We start from the raw sequence: 19255 nt of genomic DNA, 5'->3' as shown, positions 1-19255 counted from the left end.
TCGCTTTCGTCCCAGAATTTTCATTTCCGTGCATCACTAATGATCATATAAAACCAGTTCCCAAGACCAGCTCATATCCACCTTATTCCTAACTATCTTACTGCGTTTTGAATTATGGGTGGCACTTCCGGTTTGGGGAACTTCCACTCAAAAAGACTGAAACGAATCATTTCAAATCATATGGTTGCCCTACAAATAAAGCTATCAGTGACTCAATGAGCTATCAGTTTTCTTTCATGTTTTATTTAAGAATAATGTGAGAATAACGTACCACTTGGTATTTTAACGTGACATGTTATAACAAGAATACCTATGGCAAGAGCTCTTTTCAGTCACTGCATTATTTCCCTCCGCTGTAATAGTATGAAAAGGGTCAACATATACTGCACATTTGAGGTCTGTTCTTCCGATCTAATTTATGATATATGTCATTAATAATTCACGAATGCAGAAGAATCTCTATATTTTTCAGTCCAAATCCTCACGTCTCTTTCCAGGTCTGTTTTCACAGGTATACAATTTATTATCTGTCAAAATTACTGATATCACTTTGAAATAGTATCACGCAATGCTGAAGTAAATATTTTTATTTTTATTAAGCGAACGTATGTTACATAATACAGATTACCACAGTGATATTTAACAGTTCGATTTTGCTGTGGAAAGATTTGCGCTTTTGGGGTTTCTTCGTGGTCTGTTGAAAGTACCTTGTTGATGCTTTTACACTTTTAAATGTACTTTTAATGTTCAATGGTTGAAGGGTGAGTAGAATAATGTAATGTCATTGTACACAGTTTAAAAATATACATATTATTATTGCGTCCATAGAGCTCGTCTTTCACTGGTTGTTTACAGCTTACCGGAAGTTACACCCATAGTTCACGCAAAGCGTCATGGGGCGTAGGAATAATGTGGATATTGCAAATACTATTTAGCCATGATACAGGATGACTTAAAAAAATTAAGACCCACTGTCTGTCCTCTTGATGTCATGCCTGCTGACTTTTTATAGCAAGTTGTAACTGTTGGTGCAGATGTTAAAGGCCCTAAATTCAGACACATCAGTCTTAGCAAATTTTAGGCCTCTCTAACCTACCTTTTAAGGCCAAAATTTTGGAGAAAGTGGTGTTATTTCAATTAAAGGCCTTTCTAAGTACAAAAACCATATTTATGAAACTTTTCAATCTAGTTTCAGAAATTACATAGTACTGAATCTGCTCTACTAAAAGTCTCAAATGACATCCTATTGGCTACAGATGCAGGAAATGCTGTTGCTTTGGTCTTACTATCTCAGCTCTGCCTTTGATATGGTAGACCATGATACACTCATCTCTTGTTTAAAAAATTGCATTGGCCTCAGATGTATCACTCTTGAATGGTTCTGGGTGACTTAAGTGACCATAAGATTTCTGTTCGTATTGGACAACATACATCCTCCACTGCTCCTTTGACTTGTGGTGTCCCTTGTGGTGACTTGTGGTGTCCCTCAGTGTTCCATTCATGATATATTTGCAGCCCCTGTGTTCAATCTTTTGTAAATATGGGATTTTTCTTATTTTTTATATGCTGATGATACTCAGTTTTATCTCCCTTTACAACCTAATGATAAACAAGCAATGAGAGCTCTGATTGATTGTATTCAGGAACTTAAATGGTTAACAAATCATTTCTTGACATTAAATGAAGTAAAAACAAATGCCTAGTGATGCTTTTAATGCCAGTATTTATGACCTTGGTTACCTAACCCAATGGGTCACCCCATGTGCAAAAAAATTAGGCTTTCAATTTGATTTTGGTCTTAAGTTTGATAAGCAGATACATGTGGTAGTTACGTCGTGTTTTTTCCATCTTCGTCGCCTAGCTAAAGTCAAATCGTTTTTATCTTTAAAAATGTTTGAAAAAGTAATCCATGCATTCATCACTTCCCACTTAAGACTATTGCAATTCGCTCTATTATGGGATTAATCGGTCATATGGAGCGATTACAAATGGTCCAAAATGCAGCAGCCAGGCTTCTGACTTGCTCACGTAAGTTTCAGCACATCACCCCTATCTTGATCTCCTTGCAATGGTTGCCCGTAAAATTTAGAGTGGAATTCAAAATATTACCATGGTTTTTAAATCATTACATAATCTTGCACCAGTCTATCTTGCTGAGTTGGTGCATTCACACAAATCTTCGCAACCACTCAGATCGGGACATTTAAGAATGCTGTCCATCCCTAGGTCTAGATTGAAACACCGTGGTGATCGAGCTTTTTCTATTGCTGTCCAACACTCTGGAACAAGCTCCCTGTAGCCATCCGAACAGCACAGTCTCTTTTTTTCCTTTTTTGAATCTATGCTTAGATCCTATTTCCTTAAAGGGTTAGTTCACCCAAAAATGAAAATTATGTCATTAATGACTCACCCTCATTTCGTTCCAAGCCCGTAAGACCTCCGTTCATCTTCGTAACACAGTTTAAGATAACACAGTTTAAGAACACAGTTTTCATAAATTTAATTATTAGTATTATTACTTTGAACCAAACTTTTATTTTGGCACTGAAAACACCACAAGGATCATGTGTGCTTGAGTATGTGCAATGCACGAAACTGTGCCACTCATTCCCACAGAGATGTGCAGAACATGCAGACTTTATATTTAAATAGCAGTCTTTTGCAGTTTATTATTCAGACACTACTCTCTCTATATTAGGGGTGGGAATCTCGAGGCACCTCACGATTCGATTCGAATACGATTCAGAGGCCTGCGATTCGATTCTAAAGTGATTATCGATTATCTGAATCTTTTTGTGTGTGTGTGTGTGTGTGTGTGTGTGTGTGTGTGTGTGTGTGTGTGTGTGTGTGTGTGTGTGTGTGTGTGTGTGTGAATATAAATACTTTGCTTTAAAAGTACAAAGTAATGACCCATAAAGAATTAACGTACAATATATTTTATTAAAATTGGAAAGAACCAACAGGAAAATAAATGTGTGCTTGAACTAGCAGCATGAGCATACTTGTAGGAAATTAATAATATAACAACAACAGGTGTTCTGACGATTCATGCTACCCATCGAGATGTGCTACTTACTGGTTATGCGCATGTACAGACTAATTTTTCTTCTGCTTACCACGCCCATAAATCTATGCATCCTTGCTGTGGAGACTTGTAGGAAACTTTGACAGGTCAAAGATGAATATTTGATGATAATTTTTACTTTTCACACCCGATTTAAAAATAAAAACAGTACATTATACTGTACTCTTAACTTCGAATTTTATTATAATTTTATTTCATATATTAATATCATTTTTACTTGTTATATCAAATGTGATAATTGCTAGTTCATTTAAAATATCAAAATATGCCCCCCATACACTTACCCTGATTAAAATGAAATAACGATGTCATAATATTGTGAGATTTACACTATTATGGAAACAATAGAGAATGAATCAACATTATCTGTGATCGATTCGCGTTTGGGCAGCATTTTTCGACAAGGCAGCAGAAATCGTCTGAACACCGATACAGCCCAGAGCCATAGAGAGAAACGGCTCTGGTACAGCCGAGTGTTTTTCCTCCTCTGGGTGGAAACGTGTCATATGGCTTCTCATATTTGTCGTGTTGCCGAAATATTTTAGTTTTATTCTACAAAGCTTACAACTAGTGTGGCTCTTGTCCAGCTCCTTTCCCCCTTCAACTTCATAGAAGCCAAAATATTTCCACACGTCAGCTTTTAACGAGGAGGGTGTTTGGATTTCGCGCTCAGCCATCGCGTCTCTGTTATGTGCACACGCCACAGACAGACGGTCTTGGCACTGCACACTTCCGCGCTTCAGAGATCCGTCTTTTGCGTTCTGTAAATATTACGTCATTATAAATAGGCTACATATCAAAAAAAAAAAAATTTTTTTTTTTTTGAAAATCGATTTTTGACATTTGTGAATCGATTCAGAATCGTCCACGTCCGCATTGCGATGCATCTAAGAATCGATTTTTCCCCCACCCCTACTCTATATCATGATTTAATTAATTGTACAGCCCTTTTTTTGGTTTATTCGTCATAATTTAGCCAAATTCTGTGACATTTTGCATTACATTTCTTTTATGACTGGATTTCACAATTCTGTCTGCAAAATCATATGTCTCTACATGTGCTCTTAAATGTAGTTTATAAGCATTATATTCAACCAGAAGTCGGCGCTGCAGACAAAAAATAACGTAATGGCTTGTGTGCCTGTACTTCTGGATTCATCTATAACACTATAACTCAACAAACCTGTCAAAAGCACCTGTAATCAGCAGTTTGGTGCAGTAAATGCCTGACCCTAAAGCAGCCAATAAACCATTCTGGGCAAATTAAACAAAGTTAAATGATGCCAACATAGTACCTTTCAGTTAAGTTAAGATATTAAGGAAGTACAGCAGAACTGTTCAGAGGCTACAATACAGAATATTTTTATCTGTTAAAACCTTAACTACTTCAGATCTTTTGGTTTCCCCATCAGCTCAAGACACAAACAAGATCTTCAAAGTTAACTATTTCTGAGCTACGCAACCTTGAGCCCACAAAATTAGATTAAGCCTGTTCAAATATACAGACATTCAGCATTCACACACAAAGTCTAACCATACATCCTGTCACATAAACATACCTAAATAACACACAAGTAAAACATGAGATAAGATCATAAGATTGGGGACTCTGACTTAACAGATAAAGAAAGCAGCAATTAGTAAAAAATAGACATTTAAAAGTACTTTGCATTCTGCAGTATAGGTAAAAAAAAACCAATGCATGGTTCTCTTGCTTTATTCCTGCTAACTAGGGTTGTCACTGTACCAAAGTTTTAGTAGTAGTCGGTACCAATACCAGTAAAATTTGCGGTTCTCTGTACCAATTTCAGTACCGGAGCAAAAACTGTTGAAATCAACAGATATGATTGTGAATGGCTACAATGCTCAACACTTGTACATAAAAATAAATAAATAAATAAAAATGCTGTAATGTAAATAAAAACCTGTTTGCGTAGAGCGCCTATCAGTGGGTACCAAATATACGGAATACACAAAAATTCGCGGGACGAATACGTGTAGCGTCACACCCCTAGTGAATATTTAATCAAATGTCAAGGAAGAAAAATTTGTTTTGTGACATAAGGTAAAGTGAGGTCAACTTCAACAATGGGCCAGGGCTGTGCAGGGCTGCGGGGAGGGCAGCGTTCAGTACGTCATGAGACTATCGCAATACGTACCGTGGGTGGTGTATCACAGTTTTTCGGTTGGAATATCGTTACACCCCCTAGCTAGTACGGCTGTCACTTTTGCGATTTTTGAGAAAAAAGTGTTAATTGAATCGTTTGTAAAATCGATTTTCCATGTCTAAAGACGTTTTCATTTTCAACGCCAAATATAGGCAAATCCATGGACAACAAACAGGCATTAAGACGAACGTAAAGAGGGTGCACGCACAAGTCAGCAATATTTCTGATGATTTATTGGCGTGAAGTTTCATGCACAATGACAAACAGGAGTGCAACATTCTCGAAAAACAATAAGCAGAGTGGACTGCCATAACACAGTGTTTCCCACCCAAAGAATAATTTGTGGCGGTGCGCCACAGAATCAACACCGACCGCCACATATTGCGTTTCGTTATTCTTTTTTTTTAACACTTTAAAACACGCAGCGTATTCATTCAGCTGCATTTCGGTTCCCTGCTCTCCTTCTATCTCTCTGTCACTCATGCATCTCTCTCACGCGCACACACACACGTCTGGTTTACTATCTTTGTGGGGACTCTCCTTAGACTTAATGGTTTTTATACTGTACAAACTGTATATTCTATCCCCTTACACTAACCCTACCCCTAAACCTGCCCGTCACACACAACTGTCTGCATTTTTACATTTCCAAAAAAGCAGGTCCCCATTGGCAAACAAGCTTATAAATCATACAGAATTTGCTTTTTTGGAAATGTAAAAATGCACAAGTCCCAATGAGTCTGTGTGCATTCAGGTTGAGGTCCCCACCGGGATAGGAAAACATGAACACACACACACACAAACAAACACAGCCCCTCCCCTCCATGCACACCACGCATGTCTCAAGCGTCTCGATCGCCCTTCGGTGACTGGTCCTAGTATAGGTCATAAACCCCACCTCCCCATGTTATTCAACAGGACGTGAGACCAGCTAATAGGGCTGGGCGATAAATCGATTTTATCGATTAACTCGAATGTGTAGTTTACGCCGATTTTTTTGAATGAAAATCGGTCTTCTCTTTAACAACCGCCGACGCTCCCCTCTGGGTTCCCGTAGTTCCGACCGGGCTCAGCGCTTGCCATGATAGAGATACACAAACAACATGGCAAATGAACAAGACCGCAGCAGCAGAAGCACACCCGCCGAAAACATTTACAAGCTGAAACTGCAGTGCCGCCAACTCTCACGAGTTCACTGTGAGACGCAATTCTGTCACTTTTTACACGCTCTCACGACACACATCCATTTTCTCATGCAGAGAAAAATCGCGAAGCAAAGAGGACACTGACACCGACAGACAAGACAGAGCAGGTTACTATTGATATGAAACAGATTCTCAGCTCTCAGATTCTGTCAATTTTATTACCAAATTCAAACAATAAACACCGTTTTGGCGCTTATAAATGTGACGTGAGAGAACGCAGCAGATCTCAGTTCAAGCGGCACGTGAACGGATCATCTGTTACTCTTTACTACCAACTTACCGAGATGTAATAAAATCGATCGATCAATGTTTTTCAACCGCGGAAAGATGTCCATAAAACAGCTGGAGAACAACATATGCCACGTAACGCTACATTTACCTCAGGAATCCCTTTTAATGACCCATAGCACGCATGTGGACTTAAAATAATTGCTATAGAGAGGAGTATTTTGCTAAATATGATAACTATATTACACATTCATTGTATTTTTTTACCTATATCATTAAAATAGTATAACGTTGTTATTATAAAAGACGCATTATATATAATTTGAGTTAGTTTTAACCTTTAATAATACATTAATAACCTTTAATAATACATTGTTTACATGGTTAATTAACTTAATAAAATTGTTTAGTTACCAAATAATTTGACAATCACAACACACTTATTGTGATGCAAGTTTTTAGTTTTTTTACACATCCCCAATTCCAATCCACCCATTTTATTTTGTTACATTTTCACTGTTTTCAAAGACAGGGCCTGTCCTCTTGTCTTTTTGGCTTGTTGTTTCTGATTGTAATTAAATCCAGATCAAATCCCATAAGGGAATATTAAAACAAAATAAAGTTAAAACTTGTTTTGAACAATTTCTTTGTCATCTGCAGATTGATTTTAAGTAGGGAGAGAAAAAAAATCGATTTCAATCGTAAATCGGATTTTTTGTGAAAAAATCGGGGATTTTTTTTTAGGCCATATCGCCCAGCCCTACCAGCTAAACAATTAAATTACACTTCACATATCTTTTTTCCAGAGATACTTTCTGTCATTTACTGTAGTTTTTATCACGCTGATGTAATTTCAAGTGTTTGTTTTTAAAATAAGTTTTTTTTTGTTAGTTATTTGATGCTATAAAAACAGTGCTGTGACGTCATGATTGCGATTGATTCAGCCAGAGTGAGGGTGGTGCCTTGATTTCGCGACTTTACTTCCTGCTCACTACTGCACAGGTCTGGTCCCGAGATCGCTACTGCGCAGACTCAAGTACCAAGATGTCAGCGCCATATTGGGACACTGGCGGCTTCACTTCTCGCCAATGGAAGAGAGCGACTGGGCGAGGTCCATCTTTTTTTACAGTCTATGGTATGTCTCCATGAAAAAGAGATCATCCCTGGAAGCCTGGAAGCTTGGCCTATTTGGTGCAGAGAAGACGGCTGGCGAAATTCACAAGTTCACGAAAGGTTGGTAGGGCATCTCGTAAACACCTTTACACAATCACACATTAAAAAGTGCTATAAAAAATATTTTATATTCTTAATACAATGTTGTCAGAGTGTTAATGTCCTGACCCGACCCTTAGCAAACACCCGATTGCGCCTTCTTTAGAATGTTAACTAGTCGCAAGTATGCAGTAAAATGCAATTGGGTTGTCAAGGTCAAAACACTACATGTAGCAGCTGTGAATCAAATAAACTTATTATAAATAATGTTATTTCATTTTTTAACTCTTATGCTGCGTTCACACCGGACGCAAATTGAGCGTCAAATTCGCGCCTGCCGCGTCTAGTTATACGCGTGTACACTTTGAATCCATTCGCGCGTCAAGAGCGAAATTGACGCGCGTAAAAAACAAAAGTTTGAAGCGAAATTTACGCGCGTCAGAGGCGAAATCTTTTGGCAGCCATCTTTTTACTAGATGGCTAATGTTGATCGAGCATTCATCGAGAGAGTCACCGCTCTGTATTTGCTCTGGAGAGCAGAACAGCGGCGTAGGGATCATCGTCGCCGTATTTGGGTCCACCAGACCTTTCGGAGGTGAACCCAGTTTGGCGAATTTCATCATATGCTCCTGGAGCTGCGCCTGGATGACGGCCGCTTTCAGCGGTACTTCCGCCTGTCCCGCGCGTGACAACAGTTTGATGACTGTTGTCACGCATCGGAGCGAGGATCACCCTCGCCCTCACACACCTAATCTGTCATTTATTTTTGTTTTGATGATAAATGGAGCCAGCCTAGGCTACTACAAAAGTGATTAAACTGTCCTGTGATTTTTTTCCCTCACACAACACTGTCCAGACACGAACTATGTTTTTGCACTAAAGTACTAGGCTATGTTGGTTCTCTTTACATTAGAATAATAATAATAATGTTTCATATAATCTAGATTAGATATGGAATAAATACCATACAAAATTAATGTTTCATATATTAAAATCAAGTTTTTATGTGATAACATATTTACTTCACCACGTGACAGCAGCAAGCTGGCTCCTGATTGGTTAACGCGGCGTGAATTGACGCAGAAGTTCAGATTTTTCAACTCGGGCAGCAGACGCGAATTCGCATCAAACGCGTGAATGCACAAAATGCACCATTCGCGCGTAACGCGCCAGACGCTCAATACGCGCCATTCGCACGAACTTGACGCGCGAATGAGGCGTATTCGCGTCTACCGCGCCGCGCTCCACGCCTCATTCCCGCCGCAGGAATTTTTTACGCGCGTAACGCGTCTTTGCATTGACTTAACATTGAAATCACTCGCGCCTGACACGCTATTCGCGTCCGGTGTGAACGCAGCATTACACTGAATGCTTGCTGCTTCAAACCAGATGAGTATTGAAAAAAAATTTCCGCGACTGAAAAAGGCACGTGTTGAGGATGAGTATCAGCCTGAACCGGAGGTATCAGTCTGAAACAGAGCTGAACAGTCCGACCAGTGTAGATGTGTAGATTTTTGGTTAGTGGTCGACCGATATGGGTTTTTTGATGGCCGATGCCGATATCTTAGAGAGCAGGGTGGCCGATGGCCGATATCTATTTATATTTATATTTATATATATATATATATACACACTCACACACACTTTAGATTTATATAAATCAATATTTAAAATAAACATGATTAGGCCCTATACTAGATGGCAACTTCTTGAATCTGCAATCCTATTACAGAATTTTTCACAAATAAAATTTGCTAAAAATTTTTAGCTTTCGCAACACCTACAGCACTTTCGGAATTATTTATTTTCTTTTTCTGCTTGTTTGTGAGTTTTGTTACATCTATATTTTTTATTTGTTTAAAATTATTAGTGTACATATTGGTTTAAAATCAATTCCCAATGTTCGTTTTCAAAACTTTTGTTGGTTGGTCTTATTTTCGAACGTAAAGTGACAGCCCTACTACCTAGTACCCTCAACCTTTTTTTTTAACCAACTGGTACAGGTACATTTGACAACCTGCTAACAATGTAAACCATCATACAGCATCATAAAATCGCTCAGCACAGTCTAGGTACATAAAATCAGTGACTTTACACTAAATTCATGTTCACATGTCCGTTAGCTGGAAAATATCCCTGCAAATGAAACCTGTTGTTCCAGACTTAAGGAATATAAGCATGTGTTGCTTAGTGTAATAACCCCAACAACTTGCTTGGTAATAAGCCACAGATTACCTCTCACAAAACATGTTCAGGCTACAGGAGGGTAAAGTTCTCAGAACTTCTCACACATCCTTTTGCGGCTTATACAAGGTTTATTGGAGTGTTTTGGAATCTTGCCCAACATGCACTGTCTGCATTTGAATAAGCTGTGTTCAGGAATGAGGTCAATCACTATTTCCAGGGACTTGGTTACATTGAAGACCTAAGCCAATTTCCTACTAATCACCACTAGATCTGTTCTATGAATGGATTAAGCACTTTTCGAGTCAAGAAACTGTTAAAGTTGTTTTGATGGAGGGATGGGACTGTCAATCTTTAGGCACCTTGTGATTCAATTCAATTCCAAATTCTTTAATGGCTGATAAATAGGCCTAGATGTTGATACCAACAATAAGGTGGGGATTAATTATCACTTACTGAAGCTCAGGTATAAAACAATATGACATTCCAAAAACAGGTTATTGTGCAACCAAACAACCAACCAACCTATAACAAAAAAAAATATGAAGATTAACATTGGTCTTTTTAGACTGTGCTCATGACGATTCACAAACAGAAAAGAAAATATGTATTCTTTAAATTATATTACAATATGAATACAATAAATGCACCCTCTTCATGCCATTTTCCCAATGTTGCACACCACATGGAAGTTGTATCTGTAATGTTTTGTCTCACCTATGCGTTTAAATTAAAACCAAATTGTTTTTGATGGATTTGTTCATAATTGTTAAAAGAAGAATGGTAATGCAGTAGTGATGTTGTGCAGAGTAGAGCCTTGAATTTAGGCTCCAAGTGCTGTTTTTACAACCATGTAATCTCTACGAAAATCTACCTTAAACTGTGTGTGCACTGCTGTCCAGACAGTAGGGAATCAAACAGGTCATTGACAGACGTTTGAGCATGCAAACATTTAAACCTTGTATGAATTCCTGCTAACTGGTAGATTCAAGAATATTAGGCCATGTTTACCCTTAGTTAAGACAACGTAATGGGGCAATCTTTCCTTTAGCATACAACAAAACAAAAATCACTTAAGTAGCTTTTGCTTCATTACACTAAACAACTTTTCAATTTGACCTTTCTGTCGGTCTTGCTGACACTGCCATATGCCTGTACCCATTATTATTACAGACATGACGAAGTTCGCAGCACCATTTCAATAACCTCTACTTTGACAACTAAGACAGACTTGCATACGCACAAGCTGTTCCTTGGAAGTACAAAATCATATTATTATTTGTTGTAAGATTCATTTAGAGCATTATGAATGGTTGATTCATCCTCTTCTTCAGAATACATAGCTTTTAAATTTACAGTTTTTGCTGAAGAAAAAACGTATGTGTATTTAGATAGATAGAGAGAGAGAGAGAGAGAGAGAGAGAGAGAGAGAGAGAGAGAGAGAGAGAGAGAGAGAGAGAACTATCCATACTCTCAAAAATAACCAACTCCAGTGGACTTAAAAAAAAAAAAGCAGGTGTGAATCAAACAGCCATACGAATGCAGAAGCGAAACTTTCACTACAGAATATATTACACATTTATAAGAATGCTCAGTGTGTGGTCATAAGAAAATCATGTACAAGTATTCTTATTGTGAAGCAAAAAAAGAAGCAAAATCAGTCCAGGACTGCTTCCTTAATTCGTGGTTTTACAGCAACTAAGTAAAAGTTTCATACTGCCTCTACAGCTAAACATCACTACATGACTGCTATCATGCTGTTTAAGCCAGGAACGGAGTTGGGTGGTTTTCAATAGTTTCGATGACTCACCGATCACTAGCTGTCACACTGGCTAGGTTAATAGTAAAACTCCTGATTTATCGGGCATCGTCAGATCAAACCCCTAAAGGTTTAAACCAGATTGAATGAAGGTACTTTGTCATATAGCTCTATTTTAAACTTATTTTTACTTACTGTAACGTTAACATACTTGTTTTGACACACTGACAGCTCAACCAGAAGACTAGCAACTCTCACAGAGTTTAGTATTGACTGACTATATAATGAGCTATAAATTAGAGGAACATATTCAAACAGTCACCAATGGTGTTTTGGTCCATTTAGTTTTACATTTCGTCGTTGACAAAGTTTTCCCACACGTTAGCATGCTACAAGCTAACAAGGCGCATGGATTGTCCCATTCCGCACGAATAGTTCCTTGACCTCGTCCAAAGTCTTTCAAACTTACCTGACTGAAACACATTTCACCAACATTACTGCAGCCGAAATAATAAAAAGTAAGCATGGTAAACAAGCAGTAGTTCAACAACTACAACTTGCTCTGACAGGCGCGAATGGAAACTAGACTATTCGCGAGCGCTTCGTAAGTTTAGGCACGCACGCACTTACCTCAAATCAACTGATCAACGGCTGTAGACGCAAATCCACAATCTCTGGTAAGTTTTCCAACGACAAAAATATTTTGATTCCAAATTGAAAAAGCGTTAGGTGGAAGTTCTTCTGCCACCTTCCCAGGCAGCCAAAGTCGGAAAGACGGAAACTGCCGTTTCAATATGGCTGAGGGCAGGAGCAGGGAATGTAAACGTCACTAGAGTGACTCCGGGTCGGCTAGGGGTGGTGTGGGAGAAGGGGCAGGGACTAATCTGGATAAATACTATTCGAGTGTTCCTGTAGTTCCTTTCACTTTTCTTTCTCGCTGTAAACATTCATAGCCTATGTTTCTTAGGAATAAACCGCAAATTTATAAGTGCCTCATGTGGTGTGTGTGGTAGCCTAATCAATAACCAAGCTGAGTAGCAGGCTAAAAGTAGTCCCAACTGATAAAAATTATTAATTAATAATATGTAGTTTTACAACTGGGCTATTGGCTTATGATGACAATAAATTTTTTTTATTTATTTAGGTTTGCCACAAACACACATGGTCTTTATCAGGTAAGTTTGTCATATAGGCCTATGCCTATTCAAGACAACAAACACAACAAGAAGTTTTTTTATTTCCATCATCAAAATATGGTAATGCCATATTTTGCAGTGTTTTGCAAACTATTCTATTGTCTTCAGGCCTTTTTTCCCCCTAAAGGATATGCTAATAGCAACAAGACCCACCTTTATTCACTTACATATTAAGAAAGACCTGCAAATATGTGAACATTAACTTTTTTCTCATTGCATTTTTTTTCTTTCAAAAAGACTGAAAAGCATATATGTAGGCTATATTTTATTGTTGTGCATAAGTGTGGACTAAGTACTTTAGTCTAGTAAACACAAAAAGTGGCAGCAAGCATTTCTCTGTTTTCATAGTAGCCTACCAAAGAATCCCAAGAATGTTGTCCTGTGTTGTGTCAGGGAAGTGGCTGCTGGTGATTCAGCACATCTAGGCCTATATTAAGGCCATTCACTGTATTTCTTGTTTCTGCAGAGAATAGCATTGTCATCTATACGTGATACCCGTACCTCGCTGAAATTGTAACTGCTTTGCTGATTATAATGCTGACAGCAGTTTGGACGTCATGGAGCAGCCTGACTGTTGAGGACATTGCACAGCTCCGTTTGTTTTAAAGATTTTTACTTTTCATATTTATTGTTGTCAGTTAGGTTGCAGATTATGGTGTGATCTGAAGAAATGTTTAACTTTATTTTATAAATTAATACAATTATCTTATGAATATCATAATTATATCATATTAATTAATATTGATGATATATTAAATATATAGGCCTATGTATATATTAATACATTAACATATTTTATACATTCATATTAATTAAACATATTTAATGCAGTAGGCTATTTTATATCGCTTCACTGTTTGGTCCGAAATGAATTCGTTGAATGTATTTTTAACCATAAGAATTAAAAAACAAATAAAAAATATAAACTATATTTAAAAGATCAGATGGCATATTTAGTTCTTAATTTTATAGGTTCTCATAGGGTTCTCCTTTGATACAACTTTAATATTGAAATGCAATTTGCAGTGAAACTCTCTGCTGCCCCCAGGTGCCTGTCTGTTTGCACACAAAGGTATACACCCCTGTCTTATTAGGATGCAGACAATTCCATAATAAACCTTTATTTATGTTTTATCATGTAGCTTAGGTGTCACTTTGTTGATTGCATTTAGCTGCAATTGAATTATGTTCTTCCACACTCCGTCAGTGACAGTTTATTTTTGTTTTAGCATGCTAATAACTGAGTCATTGGTTGATTACTCGTGATGATTGATAATTTTAAAGCTTCTCTAATGCCGCATAGTAGGCTAATTGTGGGAAAAGTAAACATAGCCATTGGGGAATCCAGTGACTGCAGCAGTGCGTGTCAGACTGGCATTACTGCACGCGATCAACGCTGTTCGTGCACACGCGGAATGTAAAGAGCAGTCAGAGAAAGGGGATTGCAGAGGACATTTGCCCATTTATCAAAATGCAAAACTAGGGCTAAGTTCTCGGGTGGTTGCTTATAGCCTAATTTGTGGGGGGGAAAAGTCTTGACAGAATTTTCCAGACTACTACAGAATATTTTCTCAAATGTGCTGAAAGACGACGAGAAGTTGGATTTTCGTTTTAAGGTATGTTCACATCAGCTGTACCTCATATGCACTACTCGCATATCTAGCCTATATTAATTGCTCTCGCAAATGGTCTTGACTCTTTAACTCTAATCGTGTTTATAGGCTATAGTGTTTTTTTCCCAGTGTAAATTTTGTGAGCGTCTTTGGCTCATTTCGACAAATGGGTAGCTCTTCCATTTTAAAAATCTGGTTTTAACGTAATTTTATTTTACACATTCTATCAGGCAAATATTTAAATTATTTGGGCTAGTTACAATAGGGTTGATGCTTCTGATCCATAACTTCAACCAAACGTTAAATGTCGCCTACACTAAAATCCAAAACCAACATAGAGAGAACACTATTTGACTTTCATTCACAATGTCCATTATTACTACACCAAGAGGACCTTATAAATACACAATTTTTGTGGAATAAATATCCCCTTCATGAAAAGTGTGGCCATTTATTCATAACGTTATATTCATCCTTATATTATTGCTCTTGGCAGGAGTGAATTTATCAATTTGGACACAGCACCATGCGCAGGTTGCCGTGCCTTGCCTCCGAGCCAAGAGGAGAAATACCACCGTGCTACTGACAGGAATTTTACGCGCAGCTGAATAAGGATGCCAGAGCTCGCAAACTGCAGTGTGTGTACCAATAAGATACTCATGGTGGTCTTCATGATATCACTGATACTTGCCATTCTCTTCGGAAACCTCTTGACATTAGCAGTGATCGTTGGAACTAAACACTTCCACACTCCACAGGGTTACTTAAAAGCCTCACTGGCAGTGGCAGACTTGGCTGTGGGAATTTTTGTGGTACCCGTTTCGGTTTACGCTGAAATATCCCTCATGATCTACAATTCAATGCCAGAGTGGACAGCGCGCAATTCCCAAACCACACCTTTCCACCCGTGCAGTTTCATCGGACCTGTGTTTGCGGGATGCACTTTAGTCTCCATTACAACCATTTTTCTCCTTACCATTGAAAGGAGCATTGCCGTTTTGAAGCCACTGCACAAAGAATCTGTCATAACTAAAAAAAGAACAAGCATACTAATAGTTTTTTCCTGGATGGGCAGTTTTTTCCTGGCAATATCTCCAATGGTTTTCAGCAATGCAATCGCGCTGGAATACAATCCTTGCAGCCGCATGTGCAATTACGCGCTGGGAAGCGCAGAATTCCCATCCCAGGCTTGGAAGATTCTCTTGCTCTTCCCTGCTTTTGACTTTACGCTGCTCGGAGGTACTGTTGTCATCAATATCATATCGCTCACCACAATCCGCCAGCATTCAAAAAGAAGGAAACATCTCGCTGAGACAGAGAGTCAAAGCGCAACCAAACCAACCTTCTCCGACATCAAGGCTGCCAAGACTATAGGCACTCTGACGTTGGCTTTCACTGCTTCTTTCACTCCCATCGCTGTGTTTGTAGTTGGAAATGTGTTGGGAAACGAATGGTGCACTTTTTCCTTTTTTGCCTTTTGGATTTTGACCACGAACAGTTGCTGGAATGTTATTATATATGGTGTGAGAGACCAGAAGTTTAGAAGTCGTGCGTATCAGCTGCTAGTATCCGCACATTTGAACACTGCGCCCAAAAAAACTGTGAATGAAAACACTGTAAATGGGGGCAAACTCAGTGACGAAATAGTCAAACAAACCTAATTACTTAATGATCATAGCCCAATTTACATGGAGCTTCTGTATTTTTTAACAGGCCCCTTAAGCTAGTTTCTGGGCATTAGGCAACAAGCTGGTTATTAGCTGGCAAAGCTATAATGTTCCACATACTAGCTTATAAAAATAGCTCATAGCTGGTTTGTTGCTGGTCCAAGATCCAACTTAAACCAGCTAGTAACAGCTGCCACCTAACCTGTCAGCTTTTTTCAATCTCCATGGATCAACTTGAGGTTAAGTGTCTTTCTTGAAGACACCATGTGGATATGGATCATTCTTTGTAATCAAAATGTTTTAATTATCAGCCTAAATCTCCAAACATTAGGCCACAGGTGAATATTAATGCCTTCATAACCACCTGTTGAGTGGCATCTGCTGCTATCCTCGTGTCACCTCTTTTGTTGAGTGTGAGATTTATTCAAACTGTTGCATGACTTTTCATTGTCACAAGATTTCACCATGCATTTGAATTTAATCATGAAAGTCCCAAATATCTGCATTGAGGTCTTTATACATAGGCTACTTGTAAAATGGATGTTTCTGTAGGATATTGATTTGCTTTTTTTATTTTTTTTTATTGATACTGATAAGATATTCAGTCAAGATATTGTGTGGCTTCAATAAAATGTCCATATAAAATACACTCAACAAAAACTGGTACTTATGTAAAGGATCAATGTAAACACTGGGGAGCTAAAGTACAAATTATTATAAGGTTAATTGGCGTATGTAATAAAAAAAAAATAGTGATAGAAGGGAGTGCCATACAAGACAGATGCATTTCTCATCAGTGTATTCATATGCATAGTTTGTTTCTCTTAACACAAATGGGCCAACACATACTGTATACCAAACTATGGTTGATGTTCAGAGATTGATTTATTATTTATTCAGACTATTATTCTTTTGCAGTTTTGTACTATATTCAATAAAGCATTCTTCATTAAAGGTCTGTTTTAACTATCCAATCCCAATCACCCAATCAATTTTGGTGATTTTTAAAGTATTTCTTTGACCATGACAAATTTCTTAAATTTGCAAAACATCTAATCCTCTAATAGACTAATTAACTCTACTACATTATATATATTTTAACAAAATGACAGCAATATACTGAACAGCTCAATCTCAGTGCTTCACACATGCCTTAAAGGCTCAAATGGACAACTTACCCGTCAAAATCTTTCATCTCTCTTCGTGCAAATACACTCACACAGATGTGATGCATCTGAAGATCCTGTGTAGAATATAGGCAAATGTTAATCTTAAGCCAGAATTTTACTAAACTGTCTTTAATCTTGTTTTGGAGATTACTGTCTGGTGAAGCTCCAATCATTCGTCCCCTCCTAGATGTGACAAGCCTGGAGGGTCCAGTTTTGAACCCAGGGTTGTCCAATTCCCATAAGACCTTGGGAGGTGGGCAGATGGCCTGGCTTTTGCTTTTTTTTTCAATGTCATTTCAGTTGAGCAATAGCAAGATTGTTATTTATCACAACAAAATATGGCAGCTGCCTTACTCATACGGACTCTGGTAAACAATGTGTTTCTTTTTTTTTCACTACACATTTTGTAATAGAGGGGGAGGCTCTGGAGAGCATGCCAATCACATGTATGTGCAGAAAACCAGTTCATATGTGTGTGTATGTTCACCTCACTTTGAGCTCATATATATAAAACACACTCACGCTATAGTCTTCATGTAATAGGTTCAATGGAGATCTATACCAGGGTTCTTGGCTCAATGCCAAAACGGTTCAATAGAGAGAAATTACTAAAACGATTGCATAATATTTTCATGTTTAATGGACTATTTCAATTTATTTTTAGTGATAAAGTATGTTTATGAACTGTTTAATTGATGAAATGTAACTAATTAAAACAAAAATGAATTAATTATAACTAAATCTGTAAAATGATCATGGGAACACCTATAATTATGAAGCAGCTGACAGAACCCTTTATGATTTTAAATAGAATCTTTTATTCTAAGAGTGTATGCTATAAATGTAATTGAATTTATTGCTGGTATTGTAATATATAGTTCACCTCATTTATCACTTAATTTATTTGAACAGAATTGGTGCAACGTTACATTTTAAGAAGTGTTTGAAAAGTGGTTTTCATTAATCCTGAGTTCCTGTTTGTCCATTTATGCTCTGCAAATCAAGACTATTTAAATTGACGTTTATGAGGTCATAATGAAGGATGCGTGTCTGGCATCCATAAAAAATATGACCCGGAATTGCCTCTGTAAAACTAGCACATCAGGAGGAAGGTCACATTACTCTAATTTGCCTTTGCTGGTGGTTGTTTGCTGCCAACACGTGAAAGTCATATACATGCAAGATGTATTGTTTTAATTTGTGACACAGTCACATACATTAAAATATAAAACCTCAGAAAACTCTTTGGGAGAAAACGTTATGCATATTTGCGTTCTTAAAATCCGGCAGCATTTTCCGGCAGATCTATTCCTGCTTGAAGAAAATCACCCTAAATATACCACTTCGGTGGAATCCATGCGAAAGTGTGAAATGACAGCCAAATGTCAGAACAGTTGAACAGAGACACAATACCCCTCATTACACATGGCAGAGATCCCAGGGATGCAATGCATTTGATGACTTCATATGCCAGTGATCCAACAGGATAATAGTGGCTGAAAGTTAAAAGACCTAAAGTGATGATATTCAATGCTAATTCATGCTGGTAATAATTGGTTCAGAGAGTTAATAATCTACTTTCACGAGTGAATACATAAGAAAGTTTGGGCTTTTGTGTGCTGCATAATTTATAAAATAATAAAGAATTTGACGTAAGAATGGATTCTTTTTAGAAAGCTTCCTACAAACTTTAAAATAATAATAATACATTTTATTTGTAACGCACTTTATATTTAAGCAAAATCACAAAGTGCTACAATTTAGAAACA

At 37.7% G+C, this 19255-nt stretch overlaps 2 protein-coding genes across 3 annotated transcripts in view; one reads left to right on the top strand and one right to left on the bottom strand.

Annotated features, from left to right (window-relative positions):
* The window catches only part of plekhf2 (pleckstrin homology domain containing, family F (with FYVE domain) member 2), a 28168-nt gene extending 15471 nt beyond the window's left edge, over window positions 1–12697 (bottom strand). Inside the window, exon 1 of the mRNA XM_077214988.1 lies at window positions 12472–12697. The gene's annotated coding sequence lies outside the window, so the exon portion shown is untranslated. The remainder of the gene's footprint in view (window positions 1–12471) is intronic.
* Window positions 12698–12761: 64 nt separating this feature from the next.
* LOC143722704 (RYamide receptor) lies at window positions 12762–16996 on the top strand. 2 transcript variants are annotated; one of them, XM_077214203.1, is made up of 2 exons: window positions 12762–13016; window positions 15147–16996. In XM_077214203.1, the coding sequence occupies exon 2, from the start codon at window positions 15265–15267 to the stop codon at window positions 16309–16311; it is 1047 nt and encodes a 348-aa protein (XP_077070318.1). In that variant the 5' UTR covers window positions 12762–13016; window positions 15147–15264; the 3' UTR covers window positions 16312–16996. The 2 variants fall into 2 exon arrangements, with proteins under 2 accessions (XP_077070318.1, XP_077070317.1); XM_077214202.1 differs by lacking the exon at window positions 12762–13016 and adding an exon at window positions 14447–14653.
* Window positions 16997–19255: the final 2259 nt, after the last annotated feature.

Source organism: Siphateles boraxobius, unplaced genomic scaffold (genome assembly GCF_051911475.1).
Source record: "Siphateles boraxobius isolate OS27281-9 unplaced genomic scaffold, OSU_SipBor_1 68, whole genome shotgun sequence".
Classification (NCBI taxonomy): Eukaryota; Metazoa; Chordata; class Actinopteri; order Cypriniformes; family Leuciscidae; genus Siphateles; species Siphateles boraxobius.
This window is presented reverse-complemented; position numbering and strand designations above follow the sequence as displayed.